Genomic DNA, 18993 nt, shown 5'->3' with positions numbered 1-18993 from the left:
TTGCGTGTGTGGACGTATGTATATACATGTGTATGGGGGTGGGTTGGGCCATTTCTTTCGTCTGTTTCCTTGCGCTACCTCGCAAACGCGGGAGACAGCGACAAAGCAAAAAAAAAAAAAAGAAAAAAAAAAAAAATATATATATATATATATATATATATATATATATATATATATATATATATATATATATATATATCAAAACATCCATACATACTAATTATGACTGGAGAACATTGTGATGTTTTTTCTTCCTAGTTACTTCTTATCTTACTCCATGCTCACCCTACAGAGAAGCCATATTCACTCCTACAGGACTTCCTTACATCCAGTAACAACCATAATTACTTTCCTGAAAAATACAAAAATCAATATCTTGTTTACGTTTCAACAGGCTTTATTTCAACAATACTGTACAGTACATTTATAAATATCTATATCTATAATATCTATAATATATATATATATATATATATATATATATATATATATATATATATATATATATATATATATATTTAAAGTGCATGTTTTGGAATGTCATTAGTATTCCTTACACAAGGCAACATACAGGAATATAGTACATACCGGGCGGTCATCACAGTGTTAACACAGTGCTACAGGAACCATTACAGAGTCTGTAGTAATATCTATATCATTTACGGAACGAATGACACAATACATTTGTACTGTCGTGGCAGAAGACTGGCTCAAGGGGCAGGATAGATGGCTTCCTCAGTGACATCTGTCCCAATACACTAAAAATATACACTGAAATACATAAATACAGTATATCACCGACAATAACACTAAAATATAAGTATTGTTAATGACAGTGGGTGTATTTCTAACTTCTCTGTGTCACACTATATTTACAGGAGGAACTGTATTTCAGGACTGATTATGGTGACCTACACTAAGTGGCTTGTACACCACCTGCACAGGTAGTCTCTCCACCACCTGCAATAGGAGGCCTCCAAACCACTAGGAAGCCTCTTCTACACCACCTACACTAAGAGGTCTCTACACCACCTATTCTAGATGGTCTCTACACCACCTGCACTAGATGGTAGGTAAATGCTTTCCTGGAATAGTCCCGCTAATGCTGGGAGGTGCAAATGTCAATGTAAATATCTACATTTTGTGTTTACACCAGATAATACTGACTATGATGAAAATAGATTCAGTCTGCTACATGTCTACGTCAACCCATCCTGTGTGCATTATCTATCCTGCTGTGTAATAGGAATCTAGCCACTAGCGGAGGCTTACCGACCATCCCATGTTGTCAGCACCCTGGCAACACAACGCCATAAAACTATACAAGGTAACAAATGGTTTTGGCACACAGAGCTAAAATAGTGTCTTTCTCTTCATAATACTTAACTGTACAGAGGACAGCCTTCATAAAACATTTAAAAGTGTCGCAGTTCCTTTCAAGCACACACATGCACACAGAAAACATTTAAAATGTCGCAATTTCTTTCCAGAGCGCGCGCACACACGCACACACACACAAGGCAACAAGTCAACGGCATAAAGACTGGAGTGAGGAAGTGACTGCTAACATGGAGAGAGCAGTCTGCTACGATGGCTATAGCTGGGCGGGCCACACGGGTAGGGGCGACCTCGGCCTACTCGTAGCAGAAGGGTATCGAGGTGAAGGGAAGGATGGGCGCCTTGGCCTCGATCTCGATGGCCGTCTGAAGGCACCGGCTCGACGCCTCCAGCTGCCCAAGGCTCACCAACACCTCGCCCAGCGTCTCCCTGGAGGAATACAAAGAAAAGTCTAATTCAGTGTCTGGAACATCTGGATACAAGGCTGGAAGAGTAAAGAAAGTCTGGAACGAAGGTCCGGGACACAAGAACGTTAATCTGGAACGGTAAATATTAATTTTTATTTACATCTGGAAAGATACGTCGGCATAAAAGCAGGACCAATCCGGAAGGATACTTTGTCGTGGGAAAGTGGCGTTCATTTCCGATGAGAAAATATCACAAGAGTGGAGCAGTGAGGTGGTCAGGTTAAGCCTACGCCCGACGACACTGGTCCAGCCAAAGTCTCAGACGCAGCGTTGCAGGGCAAGGTGCAGGTCGACAGGGGCGGTCCTGGTGACTATCTTGATCAGAAAGGGATGACAATTATAATCTATCGAGATATAATATAAAGTGGACTTTGCAGTTGTGAGAGATAACCGCGGCCTTAGAGGACCCATCAGCGGGAGAGGGAGACAGATCAACTAGCTTCCCTTCGCCGAGAGAAATATTTGGCGTCACGGACAGTAGTAGATTTGAGACGGTTCCAAGCGGGAATAAAGGCTGAGTGAGAGTCTGTTGTTGGAGAGTTACCTGGCGAGGTAGGCTCGGGTTCCCGGTCCGTGCGGGTTTACAGCGAGAGCGATCAAGCCATAAATCTAAAGACGACGGGTTGTATACGCCCATACCCTCAATGCTAATCTCAGTTCTGTGTCATGTACACGGAGAAGTATCACAAGAGAGGAAACAGTCATCCCGGGGAAAGACGAAGAACTGGGGCAAGTTGGTTCCCTGAGGTCTCCCAGCAGTAGCACCATCGGCGTTCAGAGCGAGGAGAGGAATGGGGACACAGGTGATGGTCGCAGTATTGTGACGCAAAGGTCTATTTGTTGGTACCCTCAGGTAGAACTTGTTGCAACGCCAAAGAAATTAAGGAGGGGAAAAGGTCGAGTGTGTTTGAAAACTGGCCTTGATCGTCGGAAAGATGAGCAGGATGTCTGTTTTGCTGCTCCAGATATATGACAGCAGTAGAGGAAGTGACTATACTACTTCCATCACCAGTGTAGGGGATATGCAGCCACTCCCCGCGGTGTGTGCTCGCCAGCAATGAGGACTTTACGGAAGGGAGGTGGGAGGACACAACAGCCTCGTACCTGCAATAAGTCACTTTAACAGATGCAGGATCAATGCAAGAAGCAAAGAAAAATTGTAGAGGCTTACAAAGAAAATTTCAGCCAAGTGACATCAAAGTTTGAGAGACTTGAGGTTCATTAGGCGTACACCAGCTCAGCTGGCTATCCAAACACACACACTCCATCCTAGAGATAGGAAGAGGAATACCAATCACAGAGATAGGAAAACATCCGCTGGGAACGTATTTGGACGCCTGAATGCCTGAAGAAAAAGTAAAGCATCAAGAGAAATGGTAGCAACCTGGTGTCCTCTACAGGGAAAGTTGATTTCAAGGCCGCGAATGCCGGCGAAGTGAACAGAGAGCAAGGCAGGTCTGACAGAGCAGCCAGAGACAAGGGCGGGTCTATACCGCTGCTGCTCTGAGTCAAGCCTCTCACTGTCACCACTCCACGTACTGGAGGAGAATGAGGAGGAAGAGGAGGAGGGTCATGCCTTCTGGACGTTTCGTTAGGCTCAGCGGCCGCCTGGAAAAAGAGACAGTGGGAGCGAGAAGCCGAGAGGAAGTCACGTAGTCGGGGTTGGGTAGGAGGTAAAGTTGTGTGTGTGTGTGTGTGTGTGTGGGGGGGGGGGGGGGACCAGGGGTGGGAGGCAGGAAGGATGGGGTTGGAGGAAGGGCGGGACGGGCTGGGAGGTAGTGTGAGGATGGGTGGGGTAGGGACGGGGGTGTGGCTCCAAGCTGACGGTAATGTCCTTCTCATGCCGGCGTGGTGGCCAGAGTGACGGGGCCAGACATGGGTGGACGGTGGCTGCCACATGGATGGGTAAGAGCAAACAGGGATGGCATACTACCCACCTGTGGCTGGCTTCACTCTCCTCCATCACGACACAAACCAAATAAATCAAATCCTTTTATGTCTCGAGGTAATGACAGGATTGACGACCTGTTGATACCTGGCCTGCTGGCTAGAGGGAATGTGGCACGAGTTCCAAGATACACCTTCAATGCTACCTGACCCACAACCTGCCACTAGGGGTGACACATGGCACCAAACGTCTCCCGCCGAAAGTTACACACGACATCATGCGACATATGACACCACACGTCTGGGACTGGAAGCGACACATGACACCACCGTCTGGGTCTGGAAGCGACCCTTGACACCACCGTCTGGGTTTGGAAGCGACACTTGACACCACCGTCTGGGACTGGAAGCGATACATGACACCACCGTCTGGCCCTTGCTATGTGTCTGGCCGAGGGGCAACTGATCAATAGAAGACTCCACACACACATTACTGCTCTGCCTTCAACGCCCAATCACTCTCACCTCTCACAGTATCAGAACTTCATCCGCTCTTACCACTACAGCCCACCAAGTCCCCGGTGCCTCGTCCACCGTTATCCTCTACCATACCAGCGTCCAGGATCACGGGGTCGTGCCGTGTCCCATCCTCAACGCACAATGCCAATAACTCCACTTCCATCACCGTGGCTGAGGGTCCAGCCGAACCATCTTGAACCATAAGAGGTTTGGGTCCGCCCAGGGAGGGTCAGGCATCAGCCCGTGACCACCTCACGTGCTAGAAACCACCCCCCTCCCCTTCTCACAGTAGCATGACTCGGCCAGTATCAGGAGGACATCCTGTCACCTGACAACACCACTACAGTATTGGTGTCCCGAGACATTATGGACACATCCTCAACAACGACTCAAGGTGCAATGTTCCCAAACTGTGGTCAGCTGATCACGCTGGTGATATTAATCCATTCTCTCAGGCCCAGTGCGGCTTCTGGGTTAGGCTATAAAGTAGAGGGGTTTACATGATCCCTGAGCCTCAAGGAAGGTAAGGTCACGCGCCGACTACTGGTCAACGAAAGCGACGCGTAGGGTAACACGGCCATATGACTGGAAAACTGGCTTTGGACTTTACCATCTCGAGGTCAGACCCCAGCCACACACACACACACACACACACACACACACACACACACAGCACTGGAACACGGGTGTATACGACACGGGTCGTACTGGAAATAAAGCGGCAAGCCCAAGTCGTACTGACGACGTGTGTGTGTGTGTGTGTGTGTGTGTGTGTGTGTGTGTGTGGAGGAAAGATGATTACTTGGCGGAATGTAAGGAACAAGACCCGGTGGTCGTGCCCATGTCTTGCAGCAGTGTGTGCCTCAGAACATATTGTTCGGGTGCGGTAAAGGGAGTGTAATAAGCAGTAGGGTAGGTCAGGGGGGCAGCCTTGCCACCAGTCGTGCTCAGCAACAAATGGCAAATCCAGCACTGGTAGTGAGAGGGGTGAAGAGGTCGGCTCGGCACAGCCTCGTAGCACACATACTACATCTCCCATGGCATCCTACTTATCCCATGTGAGCCACAGTCCTTCATATTCCTCCTCATCTGTCATATTTTGCTCCTTCATCATCGTTCTCAGTCTCTTCCCCTTTTCATTTGTTCTGCCGTCTGATGAGTGTAGCTATCCTCACCTCCTAAGTTCGCCTGGAGAGTCGAGCTGGCTGGCTGGTCGTCTGGCTGGCTGATCGTCTAGCTGGTTGTTCGACTGACTGGCTGGTCGTTTGGCTTACTGGTCGTCTGGTTGGCTGGGCCTCTGGATAGCTGTTCGTAACGCTGGCTGGTCCTCTGGCTTACTAATAGCGTGGTTGATTGGTTGCCCTCCTGGTTGGTCGTTCACCTGGCTGATCATCTGGCTCACTGGTCGTCTGGCTAGTTGATCGTCTGGCCGGTTGAATGTCTGTCTGGTCATTTGGCTGGCTGGTCGTCTGGCTAGCTGGTCGTCTGACTAGCTGGTCGTCTGGTTTGCTACCCGAACGCATATCAAGATGACTGTCACATGACTGGATGGAGAGACATGACCACCTGGACAGATAACAGGACGTACTCCCTGCTGGCCGGCCTGGCCGACTCTTGCCTGCTGGCACCACTACTGTCATGATGGTGGCGGGAAACATCAATACTGGGCAGGGGAGATGCACCAGCCCGCTGGAGCTGGGCAACCGTGCGACAGCTCAACCCGGTGAGTGCGACACCTCAACTGGTGGTTACGACAGCCCACCTGGAGGGTGCGACAGGCACACAAGCCCTGTTGCTTGCTTCAGAACATAAACACAAGAGATAGGGCCCCCATGAGTAAAATTCCTTCCCCGTACACTATATATATATATATATATATATATATATATATATATATATATATATATATATATAGAGAGAGAGAGAGAGAGAGAGAGAGAGAGAGAGAGAGAGAGAGTTAATGGGATGGCCTTGATTAGGGCCTCAGCTGCCCGTGCCGTCTCAGCTAACATCAAAAAAAAATAGAAACAAGCAATTACACACACATGCACGCACCTGGCTTGGTGTGTGTGTGTGTGTGTGTGTGTGTGTGTGTGTGTGTGTGTGTGTGCAAGGATACAGACATGCTACATATACACAAAGTTAAGCGACAGGGCAAAACGGACGTAAAACTCTCCTCGTAATATATACATATTAATCACACACACACACACACACACACACACACACACACACAAACATGGACCTACACACTGAATATGTTTGTGGATGATGCCAAGGTCACGAGGAAAGTCAAACGAGTGATGAGGATTGCATCAGGGAGACAGAGACAGGGCCCAAAGCTGGTCTGATGGCTGATGAAATTCAACCCGAGTCAATGTAAAGAAATCAGGATGGGACATTGGAAGAGAGAGAGAGAGAGAGAGAGAGAGAGAGAGAGAGAGAGAGAGAGAGAGAGAGAGAGAGAGAGAGAGAGAGAGAGAGAGAGAGAGAGTGATTTAACCGCAATATTCAAGTTTTCTAACCAGTTTGGTGACGTCAACGGTGAACAGCTCTCCGCATAGATACGAACAACCAGAGGCCATAGCACGAAATCAAGCAGGAAACGTGTTAAAAAAAAAAGTGAAGAAATGCTTTTAAAGTATGGGAATGGTGGATGAATGAAATAACGTGAGTATTAAAACTGTGGACAACATACATCAGTTTATAAATATGTAGAACTTCATGCTTGCACCATACAAATAGGTAATTCCACGTTTGGAACCATCCACATGCACCCAACACACACTTCCACAACTATCCACCTGAAGCGGCCCACAAGTGAGTCACAGTTACCCACTCAGACGCACAGGAAGAGCTTCCTAGCGAGTCGAAACGACTTCTTGCAACATATCTGAAGATGGAATGATGCTAGAGAGAGAGAGAGAGAGAGAGAGAGAGAGAGAGAGAGAGAGAGAGAGAGAGAGAGAGAGAGAGAGAGAGAGAGAGAGAGAGAGAGAGAGAGAGCAGGGAAGTTGCTAGGCGACAGGACACAAGGTATGGGAGGGAGAGAGGGAGGGAGGGAGACAGGGAGGTGGTGTTGTTAGGTGACGGCAGCTGTGGCGCCGGGGAGATGGGCGCCCCTGTGAGGCCAGCCACCACAACTACCACTGACTCACCACCACCATCGCTGATAGCCTCACCATGAAAACCACTGACACCACCACCACCGCTACTGACAGCCCCACTACAGCCACTGACACCAACACCAATGGCAGCTCCAACACAGCCACTGGCACCACCACTGTCACTAACTGCCCTGCCACAACAACCACTGACACCACTACCACACCACTACTCACACCACTGCGGCAACCGAAGCGGTGGGAACAGAGGAGGTATACTTACATGTTGACAAATATTATCAGTAACCAACGGAAAACTGATAAGCTATCACGCAAGCTGCAATAACAGAACAAACACACGTTCAGTACAGGAACATTAGGTTCACCACGTACAGTACTGAGTGGCTGTGGTCAGCCAGGCAGATATACATTGAGGCGTACACAATCCTCCCTCCCTTTTACCCCCTATCATTCCTCCTTCTTAGTGTCCTCTTTCTGGATCAATACGTCGCACCCTGGCAACGAAGACAGCAGATATGTGTGATGAAAGCAGTGAAAAAGGGGGGTTAGTAGCTAACACTTGACCTCACGGAAGACCCTACAGTAGCAAGACAAAATCAACTGTTCGCTATGGCATGTGTAAGAGACAAACGTCAGACCGCACACTTATCATCGTCAGCAGTTGTGGCGGTGGCAGCAGTAGCAGCAGCAGTCGTTGCCGCGGGCAACTAAGAGGTCGCCCCGGAAGTCGCTCCTTAGAAGGTCCTCAAAACAATGATGAGGAACGCACACATAAGTTTGTCAACTTCAAAGCATGTGGGCCGACGCTTGTGAGCGAACCCAGTGATAATGATATGCTGGACAGACACGAAGCTTGTGCACGTTTACCCGAGCTATTCAGGGCACTTCCCCCAGCGTGGTACGCACGTAGTTCCCAAGAAGTCTTCAATTTTAGGAGTTCTTGGGCAAGGAACACTTATTTTTAGGGTCTAGAAGCCCCGTATTATAATGAAGCACTGGCATATACCCCGTGAGACGTAAAGATGTGCTTAGCAATATTCACCAAACACCTGTTCATCTAAGTCTTCCTGAAGGCTGTGCGTTCCAGAGGTCTGGGTACTACAATATAGGGAACCTACCCTTCACCAAGTCTCTGTTCGTGAGCATGTTAATCCCTTCAAGCATGACGGTGCAACCCTTCAGCATGATGAGACGACCCTTCAAGAAAACAGTATGACCCTGGAGCACGACCTTACAACCCTTGGGTATGATGCTGTGACCTTTTGACCTGGCCCCTACATGGTCAGGTCAAAAGCCTCATTATCATACTTCAGGACTCGTACCGCCCTACTCTTCAGAAGTACAGAACAGGTCGTGGACGAGACAACCACATGTGACCATACCTATTACCCAGCATCGGTCACAGAGATGGTGCGAAAACAGCGGTGTCGCACAGCAGAAGATGCTGAGAGAGAAGCTGTACGCCGTGCATGTGCACTCAGTCTCCCAGGCCGCGTGTTGCGTAAGGCGTCACACAAGAGGTGGCGTAGCATCATCCTGTGCTACTGACGTGACGCTACTCTGGCGCAATCCGTTGTGATCATTATACTGTTAGGGCCTTTATGACGTACTAAAGAAAGAAAGATGCTGATGAAATGTTAATTTGAAGACCAACTCGGATTTTCCGTTTCCATTTGGTGAAACGGGCAAGAGGAAAAATGAAATGGTAGCGGGTAAGGGATGGGAAACCTTTGTGCGACCATGTACATCAAAAACCCAGAAAGTCCCACGTCTATAAATTCACAATGGTCGTCGTTGGAGTCTTTTGGCGAGTGAAGTGGAGAGAACACCCTCACGGAGGGGCATCCATCCCCACCGCTGGTACGACCATATTAGCCCGCGAACACTGGCAACATCTACTGATGGAGGCTTCGTGCTACTGCGTGCCGCCGCTACCTGTCCTCCTGCTGCTTGTCTCCTGCCCTGAGGGAAGGTAAGAGGAGCAGGAGGGAGAAGAGTAGCTCGCAGAAATTACACAGGAGCGTCGTCAACACTACTATTCGAGGTTCCTTATGATGATCTTTACTATAATGGGTGAGTCGTCGGCCAATGTTGTCCCGCACGTCCACCTGCACCTCCTGTATTCTGCACCTGCCTGCCTCTCGCAGCTGTGTCCTGCACCAGCCTGGGACACACGTGGCCCGAGGCAGCCTGTAGTAGCTCTGCCTTAGGAAAATGCTGAGCATCCACTACACTGCTGCACGTGACAGCCACAATGAATCAGCAGTAAGCACAGCACCGCTTCGGACATCCACAAATAGATCAGCACAGCTTAGCTGGAGCCATGAGATGCAGCGGAGGTAGGGAGTGCTAGGGAGGGGGATAATGTGAGATGTACGGGAGGAGAATGGGTGGGATGGGGTGGGGGGGGGGGTGAGAGGCAAGGCAGACGTGGGTGTGTGTGTGTGAAGGAGCGACGGGTAGGGGGGGGAGAAGGAGGGGAAGGAAAGCCTTGAGGGAGAGGAGGAAGGAGAGAGAGTGGCGACTGGTGACCTTGGCCCCGCCACAAGTACACACCACACTCATAATGAGGTCACCGTACAGCGGGCGGGAGTCTGGAGGCCAACCCACTCCCCGCCCTCCGTCCTGGGGGCCTGGCCGCCGTCTGTTGCCTCACGTCAGGTCGTGGTAACACCCACAGGCCACTAAGCACCTGCCGCACCCCAACCTTCACCACCACCGAAGATGTATCCACCATGCCCGACAATGGAGGAGCGCTAGTCAAGGCTCGGGTGTCACACGGGCCACTAGCACAAAGTGTGTGTGTGTGTGTGTGTGTGTGTGTGTGTTCCGCTGATGTGAACACCAGACGCCACGGAGCCCAGACGACCCCCAGAGCCAAAGGGCGGGGGGGGATGGGTACTGGGCAGAGCCTCATGTAATACCATGGGGACGGAGAAAATGTGCGACTGTCTTTGATGCATATCGTCTGAGACATTAATTGGTCCAAGGACTAGTTAAGGGGTACACTTAACTGATTCATGAGCTAGTTAAAAGGCGCAATAGTTGGCACTAGGGGTACACTGTATCACGGGTAAGTGGCGGGATGGGGAAGGGGAAATACCGCGGGAAAGAGGGCCATACGTCTGCAGGAGGCTTCACCGCTACCCTCTGCTACCCTAACGATGCTGACCCCTTCAGCTCGACGGTACGACCCTACGGTATGATAACCTGGCCTATAACCTCACTCCTAGGCGTCACGGTCGTGCCGTCGTGTCGTGCACAAGGGTCGTACCGTCGCGCTCAAGAAGTACAGCGTATACGAGATTTACCATAAAGCAGCGCCTTCAGATCGCTACCACAAGGTCCCTGGCTCGAATCTCAGGCGAGGGTGGGTCACAATTAGCCCAAAACCTTGAGACACTTCCTCAACTGTCTGTATATCCGTTTGTCTATCTGTACTCATCATGGGACGTACATCAAGTGCCGGAATGTGAGTACAGTGTGTTGTTACAATGGCACGAGGAGGAGGAGGAGGAGGAGGAAGAGGGTTCTCGTGGTGGCCATGAAGCCTCGGAAGTGGTCAAGGTCTCTGGCGTAACCCGAATTTCAGTAGGAGTCTTTCATGTGTGTGTGTGTGTGTGTGTGTGTGTGTGTGTGCGCGCGCGTTTCACTATTGTTACCCAGCAAGGTAAACCTCGCTAGATATACTATGTTTACTCCCATGATTGCATCTTTGGTTTTATTTACTTGATTAATTCAGAGAGGGTTTAGGCGAATAGATTACATCTGTAAATGGCAACAGATGATTTACATTGTAATGAAATGTAAATACCTGTTTCCGATGATAGCATCACAGTCAACAGCTTTCTTTACGAGGTTGGAATATGTGCTTTCTGAGCGATGGACACACGGAGAGAGAAGAGAGAGAGAGAGAGAGAGAGAGAGAGAGAGAGAGAGAGAGAGAGAGAGAGAGAGAGAGAGAGAGAGAGAGAGAGAGAGAGAGAGAGAGATTCTTCCTAGCATGAGATTATTAGTGTGCAGCGCCGCAGATGTGTGCAGGGCTGCATTGTGGTAGGCATGTGGTGCAGCAGGTGTGTAAGGCAGCATGTGCGTGGTGTTTTAGGTGTGCTTCAGTGGTGTACACTTGTTATGGTCTGCCTGAGTCTTCCAACTACAACTGTACGACTTGAGCACAACGGTGCGACCCTGGAGCACGACGGTGCAAACACCTGAGCACGACGGTACGACCCTTCAGCACAACAGCGTGATCCCTGGGCACGACGGTCCGACCCTTCAGCACAACAGCGTGATCTCTGGGCACGACGGTACGACCCTTGGGTATGATGGCCTGGTATTTGACCCGACCTTAAAGGTCAGGTCGAAGGTTAAACTGCCATACCCAAGGGGTTAGGACGAGAAAGCAGCAGGGAGCGGAGGAGGAACATATATGGGTCACTATGAATTCCCTAGGGAGCTGACCCCGACAGCAGGCCCGGACGTCACCACCGTTGACCTCCCCCTCCCCCTTTACCATCCTCGCTGACCTCTGCCAAATTGTGCGTGTTCTCCCGCTTATGTCTTGCCGATCCTTCTTGGCCCCAGGCCAGCGCCTGGGGCCTGGCAGGAGGTGGCATCGGCGCCATGGGAGAGGAGCAGTGGTGGCAAGAGGACGGTGCCACATGTGAGGAAGTATGGTGCTTGAGGAAGGCCACAAGTGCGTAATTACAAGCAAAGGTCATCGGTCGAAAGGGAGGATGGTGCCATAAAGAGAAGTCGTGCCATAAAGGGGTATGGCGCCATTAGAGGAGGGAAGAGTAGTTGTGCCAAATGAAAGGTGCAGCAGCCCTGGGGTGCTTATAGTGGTGTAGGGAGGAGGAGCTAACGGTACTGGGGAGGGGAAGGATAGTGCCAGAATGGGGAAGAAAGGACAGCGCCACGAGAATAAAGGTGCCAGGAGAAGTAGATCAACCGCAAGGTCTAGAGTACCGGTGCCGGGAGGGGAGGGAGCAACATGGATATGGGGATTACTGGAGGGTGTGAGGAAGAAACTACTCGTTGGTGTGAGGATTACACTGGGGAATATAATCAGGATATCTGAATGGCGGTGAGCTACTGGTAGGCTCTCAGCGAGTCTGACCCAAGATGTACAAGGGGAGAGTGCGGGAAGCGGAAACTGAGTCTGTGTGAAGCATAAACCATGACGGCTGGCCGTTTGTAGGAGAGGCCTCCGTTGGCTTACTGCTTACAGAAGGCCATAATGGGTCTCTAGGGTAAAGAACACAACTGGCTGACTGTCTACAAGAAAAACCATAAACTGGCTCTCTATTGTAGAGAACGCGACAGGCTAACTTTTTCATGCAAACTCCACCCGTGTCAGTATTACCAAGAAGGAAGACCAGCGAGGGTAAAAATAAGATAAAATGAGACACAGAAGTTGTTCATCACAAGTCCGAACTCGACTTCTTTCGGAAAAATAATAAGAGAAGCTCCGATTGGCTGGCCGGCTGGCTCAATCAATTGGCGCCAAAATGTATTCCCGGTGTCGATTGGCTGAGAGACGGAATATCTTGGGCCTCTGGGTTGAGGCGGAATAACTGGCGCAACTAATGGTCAAGGATGGCTCTCGTTGGCTAAGTGCTCTCAAGGAGCGGAAATGACTACGAAAAACCTCTACGCCAAAGGCATGGTGTAGATAAGGAAGCTGGCTCAGGTCCTCATGTGGTTGAAGTTCTCGTTGATGTTTGGAACTTTGGCACATATGACTGACGACAGTCACACTCAGACACACAGTATCAGCAGAGAGTCTTTCTCTACAGACTAATGGACAGTTCGACGAGAAGAGAGGGACGTGGACAACAATACCAGGTAAGGTGATGCTTTATTTTTTCGAAGCGCCGGTTGACCGGTTGACTTGAGTGTGAAGATGTCTAATTTCTTGAGCACGACGGTACGACCCCTGGGTATGACGACGAGATCTTCGAACTCATGGTTAAGGGTCACGTTAAAGTCTAAGGGTTGCACCGTCGTGCTCCAGGGATGGGGGAGGGGGTTAATGGTGTAATCAGAGACGTACTGACCTCACGTTATCTGCTCACGTCCGGCCGAGCAGCCTCATCCTCCGCTGCTGGGTGGTGTCCAACAATAAGACACATGATTTCTCCACGTCTTGCTCATGCTGCCTGGGCAGCCTCCTCCCCAGCAAGCAGACAGCAACATATGGTCCTGCTACCTGGCCTGTAGCCTCAACAGCAAGCAAACAGCAACAACTGGTCTTGCTATATGGCCAGCCTCCTCCCCAGCAGGCGGACAGCAACAGCTGTTCCTGCTACCTGGCCTGTAGCTTCCCTAGCAAGCAGTCAGCAACAGCTGGTCCTGTTGCCTGGCCAGCAGCCTCCTCCTCAGCAGCAGCAACAGCAGCAGCAGCAGCAGGGGTGCTCCACACCCACACCACACTGGCTAAGCACCCACACAGCTGCACACGTCAGCACGTCATGAAGAATGCACCCAGCAACACGCCCCGCCCGGAACTGCTCTCCTACCAAACCAATGTTTCTCTTTTTTCCTTTCTTTTTTTCGTCTCTTTCTCTGACTAAGGCCATCTCCCAACCAACAATCGTACCTTCTATCAATCAACTGTGATGGCAAATTTTCTGTATAAGAACAACGGTATCTGGTCCCAACTTAGAACAAATGTAAATCAAATGTTTAGAGAACTTTTCTCCGCCATTCTAAGAACCCATCTTTACACCCTACCTGTAACGTGAAACGACTTGTTCCCAGCTCTCCCGTGAAACTGAGACGTCTCGTCCCTAACCCTCCTGGGAATCTGAGACATCTCGTCCTCAGACCTCCTAGGAACCTGAGAAATCTCGTCCCTAACCCTCCTAGGAATCTGAGACATCTCCCCAGCCCACCTTGGAAACTGAGATATCTCTTCCCCAGCCCACCTAAGAAACCGACACATTTCCTCCCCAGCTCACCTAGGAAACTGAGGCAGCTCGTTCCCAGCCCTCCTAGGAACCAGGAAAGACCTGCTAGGAAAGTTTAACGTTCATATCCTTCGTTGAGGCCAGGAGCCAGGCACCTCCTTCGCCGTCTAACACACCCTCACTTTCACCTTCCCTACCTCCCTCCCACTAATTACAGGTTAACAACCATCTACCTGCATCGACCTTTGACCTACAGCATCAGTGTGATTGCCTCGACCTTCCGGCGGCTCCAGGGCTGCCATCATTACCGCCGCCGGGGCCCTCCGGCCTGCCGCTGGGGCCCTGACCCGCCGCCCAACACACCACACGCCGCCTCCCTCCCTCAAGCGGGCTCCGGTCACGGACAGGAGTCCTCATCGAGGCCAGGAATGAAAAGATGCACGTAAAAGGGCCAGAGAAATGAAGGAGACAGTCGATCCTTCCCCCACTCCCTCTCAACGAGAGAGAGAGAGAGAGAGAGAGAGAGAGAGAGAGAGAGAGAGAGAGAGAGAGAGAGAGAGAGAGAGAGAGAGAGAGAGAGAGAGAGAGAGAGAGAATGTGTGAAGTTGAGAAATAAAAACACTGTCCCGTTCTCACTCCTCCCACATCCTAATTCACTTGGCGTTTCATGATACAATGAGACAAAAGAAAGAAAGAAAGAAAGAAGAGGAAGGTGAAAACAGGAGGGACAGTGGACGCTAGGCCGGTGAATGACGCATGTAGGGGGATGTCAAGACGAGCCTGGCAACTTAATTCTGATGAGACAGACTTCGTGACGCACGCGGGGCATCACCCGGGCATCACCTCACGTACTCTTAAGTCAGGAGGGCACTACTTCCCTGGGCGGCTGCTGTCTACAACTGACCAACCAACTAGATCCTACCTATCTACCCTTCTACATGACTCACGCAACTACTGCTACTGCATCACGAACCTTGCTAACACACCCAGGAACATCTACGACTCACACACCTCCTCCTGCTGCACGAACATTGTAACACGTGATCACTTGCAGAAGGGGGCATGGAAATAATTACTGCCGCGGGTAAAAGTAATCGACAGTGTGTTGCTGATCTAAACTATCTAGCGACGGTGGCGTGTGTGTGTGTGTGTGTGTGTGTGTGTGTGGGCGGCCTCACGTACGCCTCCCAACCCACGTCTGGCCCCTACCATCCATCCATCTGGTCGTCTTACCTTATCACGTACTGTACTTGATTCCAGGTACAGATCAACTCAATAATTCTTACAGGAGAGGCAGGGAGGCGTAGAGGCGTCACACCTGTGATACGTAAGCCTCTAACACACACAAGTCTGGAGGGAGTCAGCCACACCTGCTCGATCGTGGAGACCATGATGAGCGTTGCATAGCCCCCAACCACCCAAGCTAAGCAATACCTCCGTCACTCGGCTCACCTGCCCACATGTTATTAGCCACAGCCTAACATGTGGATATGAGGCAAGGTACAGAGTGGTACGAGTGGAGGTGCTCTCAATGAAAAGGGTGTACCGTCGTGTCGCCACCACTGGGCAGGATGTACCGTCACCGCAGACAGGGTGTACCGTCACCATTGGCAGAGTGTACCGTTCCTGGCAATCCCTCACATTGTACTGCTGCGTGATAACTGAAGGTAAGATCACAGATAAGGCCAGCAGGTACACCTTATGGTACTGCACAGTACCTCACGGTACACGTGGGGCTACTGACATATCACCATCTCAACGTTGGTGCCGGGGGATTCGAGCGGAGTGCTCAAACCGCTGGTCCACATAATCCATAATCAAGATTAACGTTAACACAATTACTTCCAAGAAGTATGACCATAAATTCAGTGTTTCTCCACAACGAATAAATGAAATAACTTAGGATAAGTATAAGACGTCAGAACCGGTGAGAACTATATGAAAAAACATTTCAGTCCGTAACAAGACCCAGCAGATCGGCTAAGTATCTACCTATGTGAGGTTAGGACCAGTACAACGAGGGACATCCTTTATACCAGTCTGGCTGATTCTTCCTCAGTACAATATCTATGATCAGTGAACCATGTGTCCAGTGTAGAAAGCTTTTGCCTTCCCCTAACTTACTCTGAATACAGGTAACACACAGGAGAACCTGCCTGTCCCTAGCCTACTTTGGATACAGGGTGTGACACATAGGAAGCACCTGCCTGACTGATCAAAATTATCCCAAGTGATACTATCATAATTTTACCCTGCCTCTCACACACGTCTTTAATATTTGAGATTTTTATTTCTTCTATCTACACCACACATGCTAAAGTCTACTCGAACAGGCTGCTGAGCCAAGAAAATTAAACCCAGAAGGTGCACGAAATGTTCATTTACAGCCGCCTTTATCAGAGATAAAGATACAGATTAAACACAGATTAACAAGAACGTATGAGTTATCAGTACTTAATCTATCCAATTAACATTCGTTCGAACAAAGACTCCTTATAAAATACATGAAAGCCACATGCATTTGCTCAAGGCAACAGAAAACTTTATATATATATATATATATATATATATATATATATATATATATATATATATATATATATATATATATATATAGGTACTGCCAGACTCCACCTTCAAGGGTTACACCACGTATGAATATTTACCTTTGGCGAGGCTGTACCACTAAGGGTACAGTCTCGTCAAAGAACTTCTCACTCCAAAGTTCACATTGTCCTGCTACTGGAAGTAGCGTAGCCTTAGCTGCAGGGGTCCCTCGAAAGAGATCTTGGGTAACACCAGGACTCCTTCCTTGACAGAGGTCCTGGGGGTCGTCTATCATAAACAAATCCATGAATAGTATTTATTTCTATATATTTTTAGAAATAGAGTATATTCTTTGATATATATCTATCTATCTATATCTATCTATCTATCTATCTATCTATCTATCTATCTATATATATATATATATATATATATATATATATATATATATATATATATATATATATATATATTGCCCAAAACGAGTCACTCCTGCCCACCTCCCGCCAATCCTGGCCGCCACGCGTCAGCCCTGCACACGTCAACTCTACCCACGACAAGTCAACCAGCGGCGTCCCCTCTTTAAGCAGGTTCATGTCTCCAGGTGCACCAGTCTGTGCTCTGTGTCTGGATATTTAGCAAGCGAGCAGCCGGTGCGGTGTGGGAGGAGGCAAAGCTGTAAACTGTATGGTACACACGCACACAGCAAGCCAGACAGCCAGCCAGGAGCTGCGGCATTCTTGGCCGAGATTCAGTGACTACAGCTCCGCGGGGCCAGTTCGTACAAGCAAAGGGAGGTAGTAGTCGATAGAGAGAGAGAGAGAGAGAGAGAGAGAGAGAGAGAGAGAGAGAGAGAGAGAGAGAGAGAGAGAGAGAGGGGGGGGGGGCCCATAAATGAAACACCTCTCAAGTATGTTTAATCTGGCAGACTAGGAAGCAAGACAGCAGTGAGGTTAGAAAGATCAGGGATTTCAAGCAGAATGTGAGGAGTATTGCTAAGCTATGCAAACTAGAAGGTTGAATAATGGTATACATGAAATACATCTAACCACAAGATATTGTGAGCAACTAACATAAAGTAAGGTAATGAGAATGAGTCACAGTGATGGAAGGCCTCGATATCAACTTCACCGATCAGGATATAAGCTGCAGGAATCTGTATGTGAGAGAGACATGAGTGTAGATATCGTCCCTTACCACTCATCACCAGAGTCCCATATTAGAACAGTAGAGACAATCTTCTCTGCCGGTAAATAACGGAATAGTATTCACGTATATGGATGAGGAAATATTCAGCAAGCTGTTCCCATCCTACAAAAGGTTAAAACTGAAGTCTCTTTCTCAAGCTTGAACACCATTGTCAAAAGCTCAAAGAACTAACGGAAAAGGTTCAGAGGAGGGCAACAAAAATAGTTCCTTAATTAAGACACTTGAGCTATAAGGCCTTAAATTTGTCTATGATGGAAGAAAGAAGCCAAAGGGGGGACCTAATCAAAAATAAGTTCCTAAACCTTTTGATAATGTCAACAGTAAATAGTTCCTCGAAAGATGTAGATACAGAACAGCCAAAGGCCATAATAAGAAATTAAGCAAATACATTGTCTGAAAGGACGTAAAGAAGTACAGATACTTTTAAAGTATAAGAATACCGGATGAATGGAATAAGATGAACCAGGACAATTCGAATGTGGACAGCATACAGAAGTTTTAAAAAGTGTATGATAGTAGAGAAAATAAAAAACAAAACAAAACAAAAAAAGGACTATACGAGTGTAAAACTCCCTCCCAATGTAATACAAATATGCAATAAAAAACAGGTAATTACATCACACACACACAGTAAACTGAGGTACATGCTCCCCTCCCTAACAAACGGTAAGCTGTGTGGCACATCACCACACACAGCCTAAAACACCTCTCCATAATTCACTGGCTTCAGGTGGTGGGTGGTGTGCCGGAGCCGACCTGCCCGAGGCCCGGCACTCTGCCTGCCCCCTACCGCCGCCAGGGGGCCGCCTCCACCCACGGCAGGAGAGGACAACCTGGGGAAAGTCAGGAGATTCGGGAGGTCGCAGGCAGACAGAGGACAGGAAGAGCAAGACGGGGAGGTCACGGGGAAGATAGGAAGTCGTCTAGTAACAGCAACTTGAACTGTGGGCGGCGAGGCCACCGCCAGGAACCACCACACGGGAAAGCGCT

At 49.2% G+C, this 18993-nt stretch overlaps 1 protein-coding gene across 3 annotated transcripts in view; it reads right to left on the bottom strand.

The window, feature by feature from the left end:
- Positions 1-388: 388 nt before the first annotated feature.
- The window catches only part of Ttc7 (tetratricopeptide repeat domain 7), a 137019-nt gene continuing 118414 nt past the window's right edge, over positions 389-18993 (bottom strand). For 2 of the 3 annotated variants that reach the window (XM_071668515.1, XM_071668514.1), the window contains one exon: positions 391-1767. In XM_071668515.1, the coding sequence (XP_071524616.1) occupies positions 1635-1767 (133 nt within the window). In that variant the 3' untranslated portion in view covers positions 391-1634. Of the gene's footprint in view, positions 1768-18993 lie in introns of all 3 variants that reach the window. The other variant, XM_071668513.1, reaches the window with a different exon arrangement.

The sequence above is a fragment of the Panulirus ornatus genome, chromosome 13 (genome assembly GCF_036320965.1).
Source record: "Panulirus ornatus isolate Po-2019 chromosome 13, ASM3632096v1, whole genome shotgun sequence".
Lineage (NCBI taxonomy): Eukaryota > Metazoa > Arthropoda > Malacostraca > Decapoda > Palinuridae > Panulirus > Panulirus ornatus.
The sequence above is the reverse complement of the archived record's forward strand: the minus strand, read 5'-3'. Positions and strand labels throughout refer to the sequence as shown.